Below are 19,426 nucleotides of genomic sequence, written 5' to 3'. Positions count from 1 at the left end.
GAATTTGGTGATGTTACCACCATTTTCAGGTGGGATGAAAGCTCAGAGAGGTTAAGTGACTTACCCAAAGCCAGACTGGTGGTGGGTAGTAAGAGCAAGAATTTGAACAAAGATCTTCCTGGTTCCAAGTGCAGAGCTCTCAGCTGCTATCACATTGCCTCTGTCCTGCTTCAGAGGGGTAGTAGATCTCGGGCAGAAGAAAAAGCAATCTGGTTCTCTTGCTTGCTTTGGTGGTTCATTTGTTTACTGTCTGTGTCTCCCTTCTTACCCAGCACCTAGCATGTGCATAATGCACACTCAGTAAATGTTTACTGAATGAACAAGTGTGTACAATTAACCATGGAAAATGGAAGTGAACTGACATTTTTGTTTGTAAAATTTTTGTAAGTATATGTTATATTTGTAAATATAGTAAAGTACATCTCAGACTAATATTTATCAGGTTTATTCATATATAGATGTTTGAGAAAAAATAAAACATTTACAGTTCTATATGATTTCTGGAGATTATCAGCAAACAGCCTGACCTCTCATTTCCCTTTTCCTAACTAGTCTCCCACGGCTGGTCTTGGTTCTCTTCATTTCACACTGCTGTCAAAGTGCCCTTTCTTTCTTCCTCTCTCTCCTCCGTTGCCCAAGAAATTGTTATTGTCACACCTTTTGCTTTTTAACATTTCTCTCCCTTTGGTTGGAATTCCTTTCCCCATCTTTTTGGTTGACTTTTTAAAAAAACTGTTCAGGACTTGGCTGAGGTGTCTTCTCTGACTCCTTCGAACCTTGTTAGGTCCCCTCTTTGTGTTCCCATCAGAGCACTTGTATAATTGGGTACACGACGATTGTATAATTGGGTACACGTTTGTCCATTTCTTTGAACAGCCTGTATTGTAAGCTCCATGAAGGGAGTGACTTGAGTGTTTTATCTGTCTGCGTCACGGTGCCTGGCACATGGTAGGCAGACAGTAAATATGGAACGAAAAATAAAACAAAGGGTATACCTTGCCCAGTCCCACCATACATCTTAGAGAACCATTCCATTTTAGAGATGGAGCCTGTCAGCTCTGGCCCCTTCTGTTTAGAGATGAGGGTGATGCCCTGCAGTCCTACAACTAAGTAATTAGCAGCGCAGCTGAAAAACAGGGCTCCTGAATTCCAGCCCAGTGTCCTTTCTTTCATCGTTTTTTGAAACAAGAATTTTTTTTGTTTATTATAAAGGCAGTAGTTGTTTAATGTAGAAAATTTAGAAGATACAGATAAACAGAAGGGAGAAAGAAAATAAAAGCATACTATTCCTACCACCATCCTTCCACTCTCCTCTGTGCACACGTTTATCTACGTGTTACATAATTGTGTGATGACAACAGCTTGCATTTACTGAATCTTATAGAATAGGCACTGTCCTCAGTGCTTTGCATGTATTACCTCATTTATTACAGCAACCCTACAGGATGAATACTTAGGAATGGAATTGCTGGGTCATATGGTAAGTCTTTGTGTAAGTATTTGAGGAACTACCAGGCTGTTTTCCAAAGTGGTTCTGCCATTTTATATTCCTACCAGCTACACAGGATGAATCTCCACAGAATTTTCAGATAAGTCTTTCTGCACCTCTGCAACATCTGACGACCCGAATCAGAAATCCCCAAATCTCCCCAAAGCTTTGTTATCCCCACTTTTACAAATGAGGAAATGAAGGCATAGAGATGTTGCGTATCTCAAGGTCATACAGCTAGTAAGTGGTAAAGACAACCAAAATTTAAACCCAGGCAATCTAGCTCTAGAGCTTATATTCTTAACTACTATTCCATTCTGCCTCTATGCATAATATTTTATAATCTGCTTTTAAAAAAAATTGAGATAAATTTATATACAGTAATGGTCACCCTTTTCAGGGGTACAGTTCAATAAGTTTTGATAAAAGGTAAACCACCACCACAACCAAGAGATAAAGACAGTTTCTATCAAAAAGTTCCATTGTACCTCTTGATAGGCAGTCTTCCTCCCTAGTCCCATCTTCTGGCAACCACTGATCTTATTTCTGCCCTTATAGTTTTGCTTTTTCTTGAATTTCATATAAATGTGTAATCATGTAGTGTGTAACCTTTTGTATTTGTCTTCTTTTACTTAGCATAGTGCTTTTCAGGTTCATACATATTGTTGTAGTTCGGAGTTTTTTTAATTGCTGAGTAATATTTCATTGTATGGATGTACCACGAGTTGAAGGACATTTGTTTTTCTTCTAGTTTTTGGCAATTAAAGCTGCTGTGAATATTCACATACAGCTTTTTATGTGGTTATATGTTTTCATTTCTCTTTGTTTAAATACTCAGGAATGGGATTACTGGGTTGTATGATAAGTGTAAGTTTACCTTTATAAGAAATTTCCAGACTGTTTTCCAAAATAGCATTATCATTTTGCATTCTCCCCAGTAATGTCTGAAAGTCCCAGTTTCTCCGCATCCTCACCAGCAAATTATCAGTAGTATTTGTATTCTGATATTAGCCAAATAATTCTCTTCACATAGTCTTGTTGGGAAAAGATGTTGCTTAAATTAAGAATTTCTGATATGTTTTTTTCTTTCCTTTCATTTCCATTTTATAAATATTTACTGAGCGTCTTACAATGCAAGGGGGTGGATGAGGATAAGTGACTCTACTCAGAGCCCCCGGATTGGCGCCTTGAGTAGGGGCCATGCAGGTGATGGTGAAGCGGTTGATTCTTATACTTCACCTCTTTTCCTACTGGAAAAAATTGCTCAGCGTGGAGGTTTTTGCGTCTCTGCCTCTACCCTGTATCCCTTGCTCAGCTTTCAAGTGCTTAGGAACCTTGTGGGGAGAAGAATATGGTGGCGCATCTGGCACCAGCTGTGCTGCCAGCCTTTCACCACCACCTGCTTTAAGTGAAAATGCCAGTGAGTGTCTGGTGGCAGCTATTTGCATAATTAGCTGGGTAGGCTTTTCAATTCAGTCTGTTAGTATAGTTGCCCTGATTGCCTACTCAGCAATTCGCATGATGTGACTCTGACATGTGAGGAGTAATATCAAAGGGTAAGGTAAGTCGAGGCCGACAATGTAAGAGTATGAATCTCAGATTCTTGGTGGGCTGCCACTGTTGTCACAATATGTTTCTCTGACACTAGCCAGCTTCTTAAGAGCCTTTATTTTCTTTCTAAATGAGCAAGTCAAGTATGTACTGAGCTATATCTTCTTTTAGAGATTTTATCAGCAAAATATTTAAGGAATATCTGTCTCTTCACTCATTTGTTCATTCATTGGGCACATTTGCTAATTAACCACTATGTTTGTGCTACCCTTCTTAGTGCTGTGACATGACTTGTTTCAAAGTAAATTCTTCCTGAGTTTTTCTCTTAGTATCTTCCCCTCCTCCCAATTTGATATCTTTCATCTATAAATATTTTAAAAACAAATGTCAAGTGAAATAAAATAGTGTAGTGTTATAGCTCCTTGTTCCACTTCGGTGCAGACTTTGCACAAGAAAGGAGGGAGGTAGAGAGAAGAGGGAACCTGGTCATGTGATGCTGCCTGTCTGGCAGAAGCCTTTTGGTTCTGAGCAGAGAAACCAACTGTTTACTATTTTGGGTGAATGAGGTTGGTGGGTTGCTATGAGCATTTTCTCTAAGGGAACCCTCTTCTCTTCCAGCTCTGCACATTGAAATCCTCCCAATCCTGCTTTTTGGCATTTGGGTAGAGGAGGGAGGTGTCCGCTTCGAGGCCCAGTGCTGACAGGAAGAAATGTTTTCCAGGAGACTTACTGATTCTGACCTTCTGCTTTTAATGCCACACTCCCTAAGTAAACTTGGGATCTAGCTGTTCTTGCAACCCTTAGGGCTACAGAAATGAAGTGCCCACTTTAACTTAAAGAGCAGTGCTAATCAAATCTTCTGCAAATAATAAACGGCCTCTTTAAAGAGGGAGGGGAGGAGGATGAGTTTGTTGCAGCACTGGCCTTTGGAGTCCCACATCTCCCCCAGGCTGGAGGAGAAGACCAGGATTTATCAGCCCACCTGCAGGATTCTGCCACTCTCATGGATTGTCCTGAAGCCGGGAAAGGACAGCTGCTCAGCAGTGTGCCTGGCCCCTTATCACAGCTTACGGGAAGGTTGGCATATTTATCCCTGTGGGATTTGCATGCTTTTGTTTCCTCCTCTATCTACTGCTGTCTTTTATCCCCTCACTGTTTCTCTGTAGCCATCCAAGCTTTGACTTTGGATGATTTCTTCTTCGGATGGGTTTTATTAAAGCTTATTGAGCACTTAGCAGATAGATAGCTGAGCAAGGACCTGTAGGGTCCTGTATTGCATGACCTGATGGGACAGTGTTTAGTATGTTTCACTTTCTTATTCCTTTTCTTCCACCCATGCAGAGCTCATATATCAAAACTAGATTATGGAAGAATGGAGAAAAATCTTTTCTTTGGTAAGATGGGATTTTTCCCCTGTATGTGGGTTGAAACACTGTTTTACCAATAAAACATACTCTGGCCATGGGTACTGTACAAATCAACAGGCAGCTATTGATGATGACTTCAGTTTCTTTTGTTAAGTACTGAAAGCATATAGATAACCTCTAAGATCTCGTAACATTAAGATACCATAATTTAAAATAAAATAACACTTGGAAGGCTTTTTATTTGTATTTCATGTTAGTTTTGGTTAGGGTGAACAATTTGGACTGGCCTTACCGATCTTTTTAGTAATTGCAGAATTACATTAGAATTGCATCCAAGTGTATGGAAGATAGCAGGAAACTGTTTATTAGGTGAACATCCATAAAGGAGCTTTCCCTTGTGAACATCCCTGGAAGTTCTGAAAAAACTGCTGAAACTGCTGAAAAAAAATTCTTTCAGAAGGGTTATGGGTTATGAAAAAAGGGTAGTGACTTTATCCAAATTCTATCAAATGTGAATGGAAAAGAATTATCAACATTTTCCCCCTCCTAGCTTGGAAATCCTCTATTATCCATTATCAGAATTTAAATACAGTCTCTATTATCGGTTACATAAATGCTGCTTTTCTAAAAACTTGGATATTTCTTTTGAATTTTTGAGATCTCTTTGGGACTTTACTGACATTTGACAGGATGACTTGAGCATGTGGAATCAGCAATGAATGAGTTCATTGAAGAGGGGATGAGCGTTTATCAGTGCCCAGTTGGCAAAGAGATTACTTTAAAAAACTGGTTGAGAGGCAGTTGATTTTTCTTTGAATATCTAGAAGTGCTCTGGACTAATGTCAGAGAAGCACCATGGCAACATTAGAGGGAAGGTTGTTTGAGAGGCAGAGAGACAATGTGACTCCGGACTTAAGGCTTTGGGCTGCTACTGTTGACTTTCTGTATTCCAGAGGACTATAGTGTTCTAGATTCCCAGTCTGATCATTAAGAATATCTTTGTTTTAAGGGCAGGAGTGTATAGGAAATAGAAATACAGACTTCTTGTCATAAGTAGGGTCACAATGGTAATTTTAGACAACTGTCCTAAACAATCGACTGTATGTTTTTCTGGTTTTATACTGTGCTTAGAACCTTGTACTTAGAATTCTGTATGTCTTCTGGATCTTGAGAGGACTCACGTTATATTTTCTACAAATATATATACACATTGTTTTTTTAAAATAATTATTTTGTAAACTGCACAAAATAGATTGTGCATTAGATGTAAAAGATGCCTGATGTTACTCCTTTTGAGGTGAAGCAGGTATCTGAAGGATAGTTCTTCCTTTAAATACGCAAAGAAGCTCAGTGGAAATAACTTCCTAGTCTTGTATTTTATTATTGTTGTTGTTGTTTTGTTTGTTTGTTTTCGGTACGCGGGCCTCTCACTGTTGTGGCCTCTCCCGTTGCAGAGCACAGGCTCCGGACGCGCAGGCTCAGCGGCCATGGCTCATGGGCCCAGCCGCTCCGCGGCATGTGGGATCTTCCCGGACCGGGGCACGAACCCGTGTCCCCTGCGTTGGCAGGTGGACTCTCAACCACTGCGCCACCAGGGAAGCCCCTTGTGTTTTATTATTATAGATAAATCCCTAATAATATTTTCTCTTCTTTCACGGTTTTAATTCTGTCTTTTCTTTTTCCTAATTAAAAAAAAAAGATTCTAAAAGCTGGCACATATTTTTAGAGATAATTGTTTATAGGAGGCCATGTGTAATACTTTTCTTATTGTTTTAGTTGACAGTTGGAAATGCCTAGAAGGATAGAGACCAGACTTTTTAATTTACCTTTTACGGCATTAGGACCTGTGGTTTTCTTTATTAATAGACTTTGGCAAGGATCAGATGTCCATTTTTTGGGAGGAGTGAGCTTGAAAGATTGATCAGCCTTGAAATTGATGTTTTGTGGTTTAATACAACCATCTGGTGCAGTATTACCCAGTACTACAGCTGTCTTGCCCACTATGGTAGCCACTAGACACACATAGCTATGGAGACTTGAAATGTAGCTAGAGTGACTGAGAAAATGAATTTTATATTTTATTTAATTTTAATTAAATTTAAATAGCATATGTGGCAAGTGGCTACCATACTGGATAGCACAGTTCTAGACCCTTCACATTCTGACCTTAGCCAGCCTTTCCAGCTATCTTCCACCACTCCCTTTAATGCTCCAGCTAAACTGGAGTGTATTGGTTACGTTCTTATCCTTATAGTATTTCCTAGGCCAGGTCTTGGCTCATGCTATTCATCTTTAGTTTTTGGAGTCCTTCAAAGGTGGCATATATGGTGCTGCTCCAATGAAGCTTATCTAATCCTTTCTGTACTCGAATAATTTATTATCTGCAAACTCTTAAAGCAGTTATAATACTGTCTTTGATTACAGTGACTTTGTTTTACGTTCCTTATCTTCTCCATTATATTTATAAATTCCTTGAGGGGGGCTTTTATAGTTTTTATGGTTGTATGTGTGTGATAGGCTTAACCTTTTCTCTTTTTTTCCCTGCAAAATGCTAGCAAAGTACATTTATACGTAGTAGGTGGTCAATATTGCATTAGCTGAGTCTATTGAGGTTACTGTGCACTAGAGGGCGGTATCATGCCCATAAGCAAAATGCAGTGTTTGTCCCAAAGTGACAGATATATTTTGAGCATTCTGTCTTAATTCATTTTTATTCAATCTCATATTAATAATTATAGCCTTCAGAATAAACTCACATCTTTTAATTGTCAGTGATATTAATAAATAACCTTTTCACATACTTGTCTTGAATTCGATTCAGAATATGATTTTGGACCAGGAGATTGGTGAGATTCTTACTGGGAAGACACTTAGTACATCTGAGAAACACTGGCCAAGGCATTAGGTGTCAGAGATTACTTCCTTGAGGGCAGAAGCGTTTTTGTGGTAGGCAGCTAGGACTCGATACTGAGCTGATAGTCAAGAACGTGAAGTTCTTGGTTTGATCTTGCCAGTGGGGAGCTTGGCTAAGCGGCTCTAACCTTGGCATACCAGTTTCTCTTGTCGTACAGTGGGTATAATGTCTGCCGTCCTAACTCATAAGATCATACGTGTGAAAGTAGCTGTGTAAAGTATTATATAAATATATTGGGTTATTTTCCTTCTCAATTCCTACCTTTTACCAAGACATGTACATAGCAAGTGATTGATTTATGACATTTATTTTTCACCTTTTAGGTAAAGAATTTACTCTGTTAAAGGTTGCCGAGAGATATATTGATACAATTACTCCCACCTAGGCTGCACACACTGAGAAGTGATTATAGTCACAATAGTTTGGTTAAAATATATCCTGGCCTTTGATGTTATGCAGCCTTAAAATAAACTGTATGTGTTGTGTGTGTGTGTGTGTGTGTGTATAAACTACATATACGTATAGTTTAAATTCTTTGTTAGTCTCCTCTCTAGTGGATTTATTTTTGTATATCTTCTACCCTGCTTAATACTAACTTCAAATATTCAGAATGAGCCAACTGTTGTGAGGTTTTTTTGAACTCATTATAGAAAACCAGGTTTTGGAAATATGCGTTAGGAGATTTTCTTGCAGGGTTTGTGGGTTAGAAAAGAAGCAATCCATTCTAGAAGGAGGGTAGTATAGTGGTTGTTTTTTGCTGAGAACAGCCATCAGTCTGGAGCCTTCTCTAGTAAATCATTAGCTGTATCAAATAAAATGTTCAGCTGAAGTTCATGCAATCTCACAGTTACTAAACACTCTTGCCAAAGAGAGTTGCAGTCATAATATCTGCAGTTGAATCATTTCCTGTTCAGGCTTGCAGGTGGGGGAACTGTCTGAAACTGCAGTCCTGTAAGATTAGTTATAAAGAAAATGCCTTGGTGGGAGAGGCCTTGATGATATTAAATGACAGCCTAGCGAGTGTGTGGGTGGAGAAGGTACCCGGGGATCCTGGGACTAACCAGACTTTAAGGCATAGATCAGGATATGCAAGCCCACTCCCATGGGGCCATCTGACTAAAGCTTGTCTAGGGCGTTCAGATATGTGCTGAACACACTCGGGCACTGGGCCAGGCAGATGGCACATTCCTGTACCGACCTTCGGAGGCCTGCCAGGTTACAAAGCTAGCATTGGAGGCGTGGCTCTGCTCTGGCATGAACAGCCCGCGAGCCTGCATTTCATCTAGTGTTTGGTCCTCCCCAGTTGAAGGGATGCCTTGGGATCGGTTTGGTCTCTGAGTCCACTTAGGGGTTGCCACCTATTCTCATTCCGCTTGCCCTTACCCCATCTTGGAGTTGATTTTTATTGTCCGCACAGCCCCAGAACTGACTCACATCCTCTAAGTGATTCCTCCAGACTGGGGATGACCCAAGGTTAGCGTTTGAGACGCCACAACTCCCCTCCCGCCTCTTCCCCCCCACCCGGCCTGTTGTCATTGACCCACATTTTTAGGTTTGACTAACCTTCCGTCTGAGAATAGGTGGTGGCTGCAAGTTAGGCTGCAGCCACCTGTCCCTTTATTTGCTTCAGTGCGTCCCTTTAGCTGTGTAAATTCGGGTGAGATGCACTGCTTGGGCTTCACCTTGCCCACCCCGTCCCCTGCTTTCCTGTTGCCCTTTTGATTTTTTTTAATCTGATACTGAGCCTCTCCTCCCCCCACTCACACACCAATGGAGTCTCCTATGCTATTTCTGTCAGTTTAATGATCCCCAGCTGTTGCTGTAGTTCTGGCTGTTTTCATGCTCCAGAGAAGCAGAAGAGCCAGAGAAAGAGGGGTCTTGCTTGTGTATCACACAGTGCATCAGACAAGTCTAATGCACTTTTCTGAAACAACTACCAGGAGACTTCTTAGGGAAGAGTGTTATTACTGGGATGATTTGAAAATGCAGGAGGAAGGAAACTATAAGCTAGTGTCTGGGATATTTTAAAAATAAGCATTCTGCTGAAAGATGTGGCACCCTCTGCATCACTCAAAATTATGCTAGAAAGATGTGGTATGTGATAACTGGGTAATCGGTTGATCACTTTGCATTCTACTTCCATTTTAGCTTTGGAGCTGGACTGTCCACTCTGAGCCATGGTGTGTGTTGAAGGAGCCAAACATCTAAATAAAAAGGAGGCTTCTATGATGGGAAAACACACAGAAATCATTCCTGAAGTGGCCACATTTCAGTTCTGCTTTAACTTAATGCAGGTTTGTTTTGTAAAATTTTGTGTTGAACCTGCAATATTGAAATGTTCCACTTGCAAATTTGACCACGCAAACTTCAGGAAATACAGAGTTGCAGCTCTCCTGACAACATCCCCGCCCTTATACTTACTTACACATTTACTTTTGAGATGTCTTTATTAAACCTGGGGGGATGGGGCGTGGGAAAATCCTACAGTAGTTAAATGGGCTACAGTATTATAATAGACTGGCTTTTCCTTTATGGATTTGGTCTTGAGAATTTTAACCCATCCAGCAGTTTTAGCTGAATAGGCTTGTAGCTTTCACACCTCATATGTTACATGAACTTTAATTTTATGGATCTCATTCTTCTACAGAAAAGAAAAAATTTGCTGTAGCCTCTACCAGAATTTATTTTTAAATATTCTTTTAATTTTTTTGTGAAAAATAGATAAAATTTTATATTACCTAGGATTTAAGGGTTGAGAAATTATTACCATTTTTTTCTTTAAATATCATGGAGAAGTTTACACATAAACATTAGAATTTTCAGATTGTGTGTGTGTGTGTGTTTTAACCCGTTTTACCGAATTTCTAATTTCTAATAACCTTTCTGCTCCCTAATTCTTTCCCTAAAATTTTTTTTCATTTAAAAATTATTTTAACCAGAATTTACCATTTTTTCATCAAAATGTCAGTTATGTGAACTGTCATTAATTATACAAACATTGAAAGTTAATTTCAAAAATGTCAAAAAACTAAGTTGGAAGTACTTTAATAGAAAAAAACTAACTTTCCGAGTATTTACAGAATTTATATGAGAATATAGGCCTCCCTTATTATTTCAGTCATGATTATCCTACCATGCTATATGTTTTCAAGTCCATATTATAAAGATATAGAAGGAATAAATACTCTAATATAGTTTTAAGGGAAAAAGTTTTTTGTCACTTCTGGCTTAACTACCCTTTTCCAAGTTTTGAGTCTATTCACCTGTCACCTGCCCTCAACAAAGTTGGGTGCAAAATGTCAGCACCAGTTATGCAGCAGGGAAGAGCAAATGAGATTCGAAGCTGCCCATGTTTTCTGGGTGAACGTGCAGAACGAATGTGGCAGGGAAAATGCTGTTCCTGGTGCCTTTAATGTTGGAAGGGTTTGTTCAGATGGCCCTGCCAGTCCAAAGGAAGCACATTCCCAATTTATCTCCACCCATTCAGATGTATGGTGCAAGTACATGTTATCCTCAGATCTTCTGTGATAGGGTTGTTTTGAGCATTGCCTTATAGACCCTCAGGAAAGAGACTGATGACATTGAAGTGGCTGGCAGTTTGAGATATGTCTGCTGCAGTCAGAGAAGATTACTTCAAGGGGGGGGTGATGAGCAACTACCCAAAATGAAATGGTGAGCCTCAGTTTTTTGAGGATTTGGGGGTTTGATTTATTTACTTATTTATGTATAATTATTAATATTTTTGCTATGACTCTGGCATTAAATGTGATGTAATAGAAAAAGCACAGATTTTGGTATCAGGCCAACCTGTGTTTGAACTCTGGCTCTACCTCTTACTAGCTGTGCAAACAGTTACTTAACCTCTTTGAACCTCTTTTTCTTCATCTATAAAAGAGAGGCAATACATACCTTAAATAACTGTTGATATCATTGATAAATGAGTCACTGTAGTAGTGCAACCAACCCAGTGACTGCATAGTATAGGAAATCAGCATGTTCGATTCTTCATTTCTTATATCTTAGTTTCCTTCTCAAGACAAGCCTTTTCTTACTTCGGTGCCTTTGCACTTGCTATTTCTGCTGCCTGGAGCACTCTTTCTCCAAATCTTTTCATGGTTTATCATGCTGTTTAGGTTTCTGCGTAAGAGTCATCTATCTCCTCAGAAGGACCTTCCCTGTGAACTTGGTCTAAAATTGACCACCCACCGTCACTCTCTCTTCTCTTATTCCACTGTGTTTTTCTTCACATAATGTACCACCGGAAGTTATATGTAACTTACGTATTGTTGTTCGCACTAGGACATACACTCTGTGAGGGCAGGGACGTCAATCTGTCCATTTTACTGCTGTATCACCTAGCACAATGCCTAGCTTATAATAGGTTCATGATAACCATTAGTTTGATTAATTAATGAAGGAATCAACCCAGAATCTCCCTAGTACCAGGGAAGAACCCCTGGCAGATTGCAGAAAGGAAGTTGTACCAGGAAGCAGGTACTCTGCCTATTCGAGAGCCAAATGGGAAGTGGGCCTGTGGAGTTCTCTGGTATCCTTCCAGACTGCCTCCTGTCTCTGGGAGGAGCCCCTTTGAATGACCTTTACATGTGACCACTGTTATCTATAGTCTCTATGTCTTTTGGAATTTGAATAGAGGGGGGCTTTTCAATTCTAGAGTTCTGAAATGCCATAAACTATTCACTGAAATCACCTGGACTTTCCCCTGGTTGGTAAACATATAGATGATTTTTTCCAGCCATATCATGCAGATAATATAGTGTCATTTTTAAACATGGAGAACTGGTGTGTTTTATGAAAGAAAAGCACAATGTATGATAGTGGTTAAGGGCTCAGGTTGTCGATTGAAATGGAGCTGGGTTCCAATTTCTGTTCTACCCTTTACTTACCCTATGACCTTGGGCAAATTGCTTAATTTCTCTAACGCTCAATTTCCTCATCTACAAATAGTATAATAATAACAACTTCGGGACTTCCCTGGTGGCACAGTGGTTAAGAATCCGCTTGCCATTGCAGGGGACACGGGTTCGAGCCCTGGTCCAGGAAGAGCCCACATGCCGCGGAGCAACTAAGCCCGTGTGCCACAACTACTGAGCCTGCACTCTAGAGCCCGTGAGCCACAACTACTGAAGCCCGCGTGCCTAGAGCCTATGCTCCACAACAAGAGAAGCCACTGCAATGAAGAGTAGCCCCCGCTTGCCGCAACTAGAGGAAGCCCGCGCGCAGCAACAAAGACCCCAACGCAGCCAAAAATAAAAAATAATAATAACAACTTCCATATAGCTTTGTTTTAAGAATTAAATAAGATGATACATGCATGTTTTTACTGTTTTATAAGTATTATTACACAATACAGAGCCCCTTTATTTTGCGTATTTTAGTAGTTCAGGTTGGATTTTCATAAGCTTATCATTTGTAAATTACCAGGTTTACCAACCCAGGAAAATATCTCATCTCTGCCTGTATCCCTACCAGTATTCAGATTAAATAGAAGCTATTTATCATTTTTAGTATTATTTCTGATTTCTAAAGCAGATCATTTGAGAGATAATTTAACTCATGTTTACACACTATATACAGAGATGAAAGAGAAATTTATGGGATTGTGAAAGGGTTGAATGAGCATATTGATAAAATAATCAAATTTGAAACTCACAGATGATTTTGGTATGTGTGATTTTAAAAAGAATTAGGGATTCCTGTCTTCAAGTCTTTGAAACATTACATTATTGTTTATTTGTTTATGCCACAAATCATTTTATAATTTAAATTTATTAGTAGACCATTATTATTTGTTCTTCATAGTTAATCATTTATAGGAATTAGTAATTTCTTTCTGTCCAATACATGGTAGCACTTCAGTTTGAAAAACTTGACCTTTGGGACTTCCCTGGTAGCACAGTGGTTAAGAATCTGCCTGCCAATGCAGGGGACACAGGTTTGATCCCTGGTCTGGGAGGATCCCACATGCCGCAGAGCAACTAAGTCCATGCGCCACAACCACTGAGCCTGCACTCTAAAGCCCGTGAGCGACAACTACTGAGCCTGCACACCACAACTACTGAGGCCGGCACGCCTAGAGCCTGTGCTCCGCAACAAGAGAAGGCACCACAATGAGAAGCCCGCGCACCGCAATGAACAGTAACTCCCGCTCGCTGCAGCTAGAGGAAGCCCGCGCGCAGCAACGAAGACCCAATGCAGCCAAAAATAAATAAATAAATTTATTAAAAAGAAAAAACTGATCCTTGATATGTTTTAGTAATTGATTTGTATATCTTTCTGAAATAGTCAAATCCATGGGTTTTTTTAAATAAACTTTTTGTTTTGCAATAATTTTAGACTTACAAAAAAGTTGCACAGATAGTTCAGAGAGTTCTCATACACCATTCACCGATTGCCCCTAATGTTAGCATCTTACATACCTTTGGTACATTTGTCAAAACTAAAAGATTAACATTGGTCACACTACTAAGTAAACTCCAAACTTTATTTAGATTTCATTTGTTTTCCCACTGATGTCCTTTTTCCGTTCCAAGATCCAGTCTAGGATACCACAGTGCATTTAGCCATATGCCTGTTAGATGGTGGATCAGTAGGATCCCTCTCTGAATCAACTTTCCTTCTCTCACCTCTACTTCCTCCTTTTTGTCTTAACTCTGGATCTGACTTTTAGCAGATCCTTCGTTCTCTGGCAACAGATAAATGGACCCTTCTGGGTCCTTTTTTTTTTTTTTTAAGTATTGATTTATTTGGCTGCACCTGGTCTTAGTTGCGGCACTCGGGGTCTTCGTTGCGGCACTTGGGGTCTTCATTGCCACGCACTGGATCTTCGTTGTGGCATGTGGGATCTAGTTCCCTGACCAGGCGTCTAACCCAGGCCCCCTGCATTGGGAGCGCAGAGTCTTAACCACGGGACCACCAGGGAAGTCCCCTTTCTGGGTCTTGTAACCACTGTTTTGGTATTGACAGCTCAGAACTTCAGGAGCATGCTTCGAACACTCCCTGTATATTTAATTTTGTTAATGAATGTGTGCTGATTCTTCTGCCTTTCTCTGCGTCTTGCTCTTTATACATACCAGGTTGTCTAGAGTCTGGGAACAGAGCGTGCTTCTTCACTGACTGCATGTTCCAGAACTGCCTTCTAAAAGGAAGCAGTTCTCCTCTCTACCTCTCCCCTCCCCTCTCCCTCTTCCCCCTGCCCCACAACTTGGGACATGATTTTAAATAAGGAGGTTTTTTATATAAGGCCCTTTCACTCTGCAGAATAAAGCATCTCATTGGAGGTATGGTACCAGGTTACAGTACTAGCAGTTCTTGCTCCTGTCCTAGAGAAAAGCTATCTCATGTAAAGACCTCTAGTGAAACATTTATAGTCTGTGTTACAGTTTTACAAAGCACTTTTCACATACATTAGGTTTTTTTGAGCTTCAAAGGGTAGGGGTTATTTTTCCAAATTGTATTATAGTGAGAAAGTCAAGGCTAAAAGACGTTAGGTGACTTGATTAGGTAGCAGCAGAGCCAGGCCTGGAACCCGTGTCTTCCCATTCTTTCTCTCATGTTTTTGGTCTGCCCTTAAAGGTCAGTTCTCTAAGTGTATTGCATTCACTTGGAACTTACAAAATATTCATATAACCAACTCAATATGCAATGCTTGCCCCTCTCCCCGGAGTCATAGTTAAGTTGATAGTAAATGCTTTCTGGTTAAGAGTAGGACTAATTATAGAATACACTGGGCCTTTAAAATGCTATTGTTTATATTAAAAGCATAGGCCAGAAATACATTTTTAGTGCTGTGTACGCTGTGCTAACCCATTCCGGCTGGTTTCCCAAGTTGACGGAAGAAAATTAATCATGAAAAGGACTAGAGAAATTTAGAACTTAGAGAGCTTGAGAAATTATATATAAGGAACAAAAGAAAAAAGAATTCCAGGATTGCTGTATGACAGGGTAGGAATGAGAACCAGGAAGCAGGAAGAGCAGTGGAGGGGAGTAAGGGAGCACAGAGGCATCTCTCCCCCTTCTTTGACATCTTTCTAGTCTCTCTCAGGAAGGGCTTATGAGAGATTACAGTAAACAGGGGCCCAGAGGAGTATTCTTTTCGGGAATGAAATCAGAAAATTACTTGAAACATTAGTTCAAGCTAATCATGGGGATAAAATATTTTTAAGGGCCAGTTTTTATGTTCACTCGTCCTACCCCACATAGAAAGGATCTTGTTTCTCTTTCTCTGTGACTTCCAGTGTTGGGTAGTAGTATCACCTTTGTATTCCCATAGCACCTAAAAAATACGTAACTATTTGAATTTATATTTTTAAGAAACCAACACATCTTTTTATTATTTATGCATATCTGTGTAGCACACATAAGACCAAATGACTTGAGTTTGGCAGGGACCCTTAGTAGTGTGTGCTAGCTAAAGTTGCATTTTTCTGTGACTTTTTAAGTAAAAAATCTATATTACAGACATCAATATCTTTCTTACAGCATTGTAATTATCCGTTTTGAGTCCCTTTTTTTGCATTAGACTTAAGAATTCCTTGAGCATGAGGACCATGTCTTATTCACATATCTATTTCTAGCGCCCGGCCCTGGCTTTGAGAGTAAAAAAGATGTTTGAATGCATGGATTGAATCATGGGAACCGTCAAACCACTTGGTTGGGATGTGGTGTCTGAGTAATGTTTTCTTTGAAAATACTCTTCACTCTTATAAGTCCTTATTTGATGGTTGTTTCCCTCAAACAACCACTGAAGGCAGCGACTCTGTCTGGTCACTACTATATCCCCACAGCAAGCTCAGTGGCTGGCACGTATAGTAGACCCTTATATTTCTTGAGTGGAGTGAATGCCAAGGAAAGTTTTGACAGGAACTGAGGAATAACTGAATAAGGCATGAATATGAGGTGCATAGGTGTGCTGACCAACTGGTATGTGAACCCTCGAGCAACTAAGCAAATATGTGTAAAGTGACTAAATGAAACTGTGTCTTAACTTACTTATTTTGATACAACTTACCCTGACGTCTCTGTTTCTCAAGGATTGTTAGTATCTTAAATAATTGACTCTATAATAGTGAAGAGAATAAAAAATAGTGAAGAGGAAATGTGGAAAGTTAGTTATCACAGAATATTAAAGGAGGAGTAACTGTGAATTCCAGGGTCTGACCTCTCTCATATCCTTTATTCTTTCTTGTAAAACATTGATCACAACTTGTACTTATTTATATGTGATTTGATGTCAGTTTCCCCACTGGACTGAAAGCTTTATGTGAGCAGAGACCATAGGTGTATCCAGCCTACTAGTATGAACCCTAACGTATTTGTTAGATGAGTGAATGAGAGGATGCATGGAGGAGAACTCTTTACTCATCCCGACTCCCAATCCCTATTTTGGTGGTGATGCTATAAAGTCGCCCAGGCAGCAGAAATGAGAAATACCTTCCTCTGGGGTACCTTCACCTACTTTTTAAAAATAAATAATTAATTTGAAAATTGAGATATAATTGACATAAACACCCTTCACCTACTTTTATTCATATACTCTAATAATGAAATGGGTGGGTGTTCAGAGAATAGTCTCTGGTTCTAAGTGATAGGTGATGTGGTTTTACAATTTGGGTGATTTTGCAGTTTATAGGGTAAACTGAAGTATAAAAATACACCAATAACATAGGTGTAATTCACTGCTGCAAAGATGAATATTCTAATTATGAGCATGCTAAGCTTCACATAAGGCTAAAACCCACAGTGTTCCTTCTCTTCCCAGTAAAACACATTCTCCAGTTTGAAGCTAGAGGTGGTGTTGTCTATTGCTCAATTGAATTGTATCTGCTTATTTCTTCTGGGATTGGTACCTGAAGGTTAATGAGGAGGAAAAATGTACCAATTATTATGAGATCAGGCTTTGGGGATTTATAGAAAGAACAGAATTTGGAGTAAGAATATACTATCTGAAATTAGTTTTAACAATTAATATTTATGAAATAAGTGTGCTAGGCTATGTTTAAAAGAGAACTTAGAAGATGATGCATCATATCAAGTGCATTAGATTTAGATAGAAAAGTCACGGAAGTGAGCCTCGGGATACCGGATTTTATCTGTTTATTAAGTTGTTCTTTAGCCATTTTTTTCCCCTTGACATTTAAACCTTCAGTAGTAGACGACAAATAATTTTTCTGGAAGAAGTGTGTTAGAAAATGAAAGTCCTCTCCTGTTACAAACTTTTAAACAAATTTAAAACAAAATTTTTAACTTAAAAAGATTCAGCCATTGTTCAGTACACACCAAAGGATGATGTGCTTTAAAAGCAGTTAATTGGGAGCATCAAAAGAAAGGTGAATTAAATCTGCGCAGTACTAGTTACTCAGCATGATTTATAATTGGCATCATGAACATGGATGGAACATGTTTAATTTTCCAATGTAAAGTGAATTTAAGTTACGCCAAAGTAGCATTAAATGGGGCAGCAGTTGTTAACCTGACACTACATTAGAATCATCTGGCAAGCCTTTGAAAAACCCTGATGTCCAGGCCCCACTCCAGACCAATTGAAGACATTCTCAGATGATTTTATTTGGGAAGTAAAGGTTGAGAATCACTAGAATGGGGGAAAGAATACAAGGATAAGAATACAGAAGATTTGGTTCCAGTCCTGGCTTCTGTTTTCTAGTATTTTGTTGAGAATTTTTGTGTCTGTGTTCATAAGGGACATTGGTCTGTAGTTTTGTTGTGATGTCTTTCTCTGGCTTTGGTATCAGAGTAATGCTAGCCTCATAAAGTGAGTTGGGAAGTGTTCCCTTCTCTGTTTTCTGGAAGAGTTTGTGAAGGATTATTATTAATTCTTCTCTTAAATGTTTGGTAAAATTTACCAGTGAAGCCATCTGAGCCTTGGTTTTTCTTTTCTCCTCAAAAAAAGGAAAATCTCTTTACTTTTTATAGGTCCCTCTGGATATTCTGTTTTTTCTTGAGTCAGTTTCAGTAATTTGTGCCTTTCTAGGAATTTGTCCACTTCATCTAAGTTATCTAGTTTGTTGGCATATGGTTCTTCATAGTGTTCCCTTTTAACTTTCTTACTTACTATAGTTGGTGGTAATACCTCCTTTTACATTGCTGAGTTTTGCATCTGCTTTATGTCTCTTTTCTTGGTCATTCTGACTAAAGATTTGTCAGTTTTGTTGATATTTCTAAACAAAAACTTTTGGTTCCATTGGTTTTCTCTGTTTTTCTGTTTTCTGTATAATTCCTTTCTGCTTTAACTTTCTTTCTTCTACTTACCTTGGGTTTAGTTTGCACTTCTTTTTCTAGCTTCTTAAGGTGAAGGCTTTATAGTATGTATTTGAGATCTTTCTTCTTTTCTGATATAGGCATTTAAATCTATGAATTTCCCTCTAAGCACTACTTTAGATATATCCCATAAATTTTGATATATTGTTCAGTTCAAAATACTTTCTAATTTCCCTATTATTTTTCCTTTGACCCATTGGCTACTTAAGAGTGTGTTGTTTAATTTCTACATAATTATGAATTTCCCAAATTTTCTTCTGTTGTTGGTTTGTAATTTAATTTCATTGTAGTCAAAGAATTTACTTTGTATGATTTAAATCCATTTAAACTCACTAAGACTGATTTTATGGCCTAGTATATGACCTGTCCTAGAAACTGTTCCATGTGTGCTTAAGAAGAATATGTATTCTGCAGTTGTTGGGTGGAGTGTATTCAAGTTTTCTATATTCTTGTTGATTTTCTGCATATTTCTTCATTATCAAGAGTGAGGTAGGGCTTCCCTGGTGGCGCAGTGGTTGAGAGTCCGCCTGCCAATGCAGGGGACACGGGTTCATGGCCCGGTCCGGGAAGATCCCACATGCCGCAGAGCAGCTGGGCCCGTGAGCCATGGCCGCTGAGCCTGCACGTCCAGAGCCTGTGCTCCACAACGGGAGAGGCCACAACAGTGAGAGACCCGTGTACCGTAAAAAAGAAAAAAAAAAAAAAAAAAAAGTGAGGTAGATTGTAATTCATGAGGAGATAAATCAAAAGATTCCTTATTCTAAATCATTTAAGTAAGTATCATGAAATTGAATTAAAACAAAATGGAGA

The 19,426-nt window shown here is 39.2% G+C and overlaps 1 protein-coding gene across 5 annotated transcripts in view; it reads left to right on the top strand.

Annotated features, from left to right (window-relative positions):
- Positions 1-3,681: 3,681 nt before the first annotated feature.
- The window catches only part of MRTFA (myocardin related transcription factor A), a 62,082-nt gene continuing 46,337 nt past the window's right edge, over positions 3,682-19,426 (top strand). For 4 of the 5 annotated variants that reach the window (XM_082666900.1, XM_082666899.1, XM_082666901.1 and 1 more), the window contains exon 1: positions 3,682-4,117. In XM_082666900.1, the coding sequence (XP_082523026.1) occupies positions 3,943-4,117 (175 nt within the window). In that variant the 5' untranslated portion in view covers positions 3,682-3,942. Of the gene's footprint in view, positions 4,118-4,381; positions 4,435-19,426 lie in introns of all 5 variants that reach the window. The other variant, XM_082666898.1, reaches the window with a different exon arrangement.

This window comes from Grampus griseus, assembly GCF_964374135.1.
Source record: "Grampus griseus genome assembly, chromosome: 11".
In the NCBI taxonomy this organism is placed as follows: domain Eukaryota; kingdom Metazoa; phylum Chordata; class Mammalia; order Artiodactyla; family Delphinidae; genus Grampus; species Grampus griseus.
The sequence above is the reverse complement of the archived record's forward strand: the minus strand, read 5'-3'. Positions and strand labels throughout refer to the sequence as shown.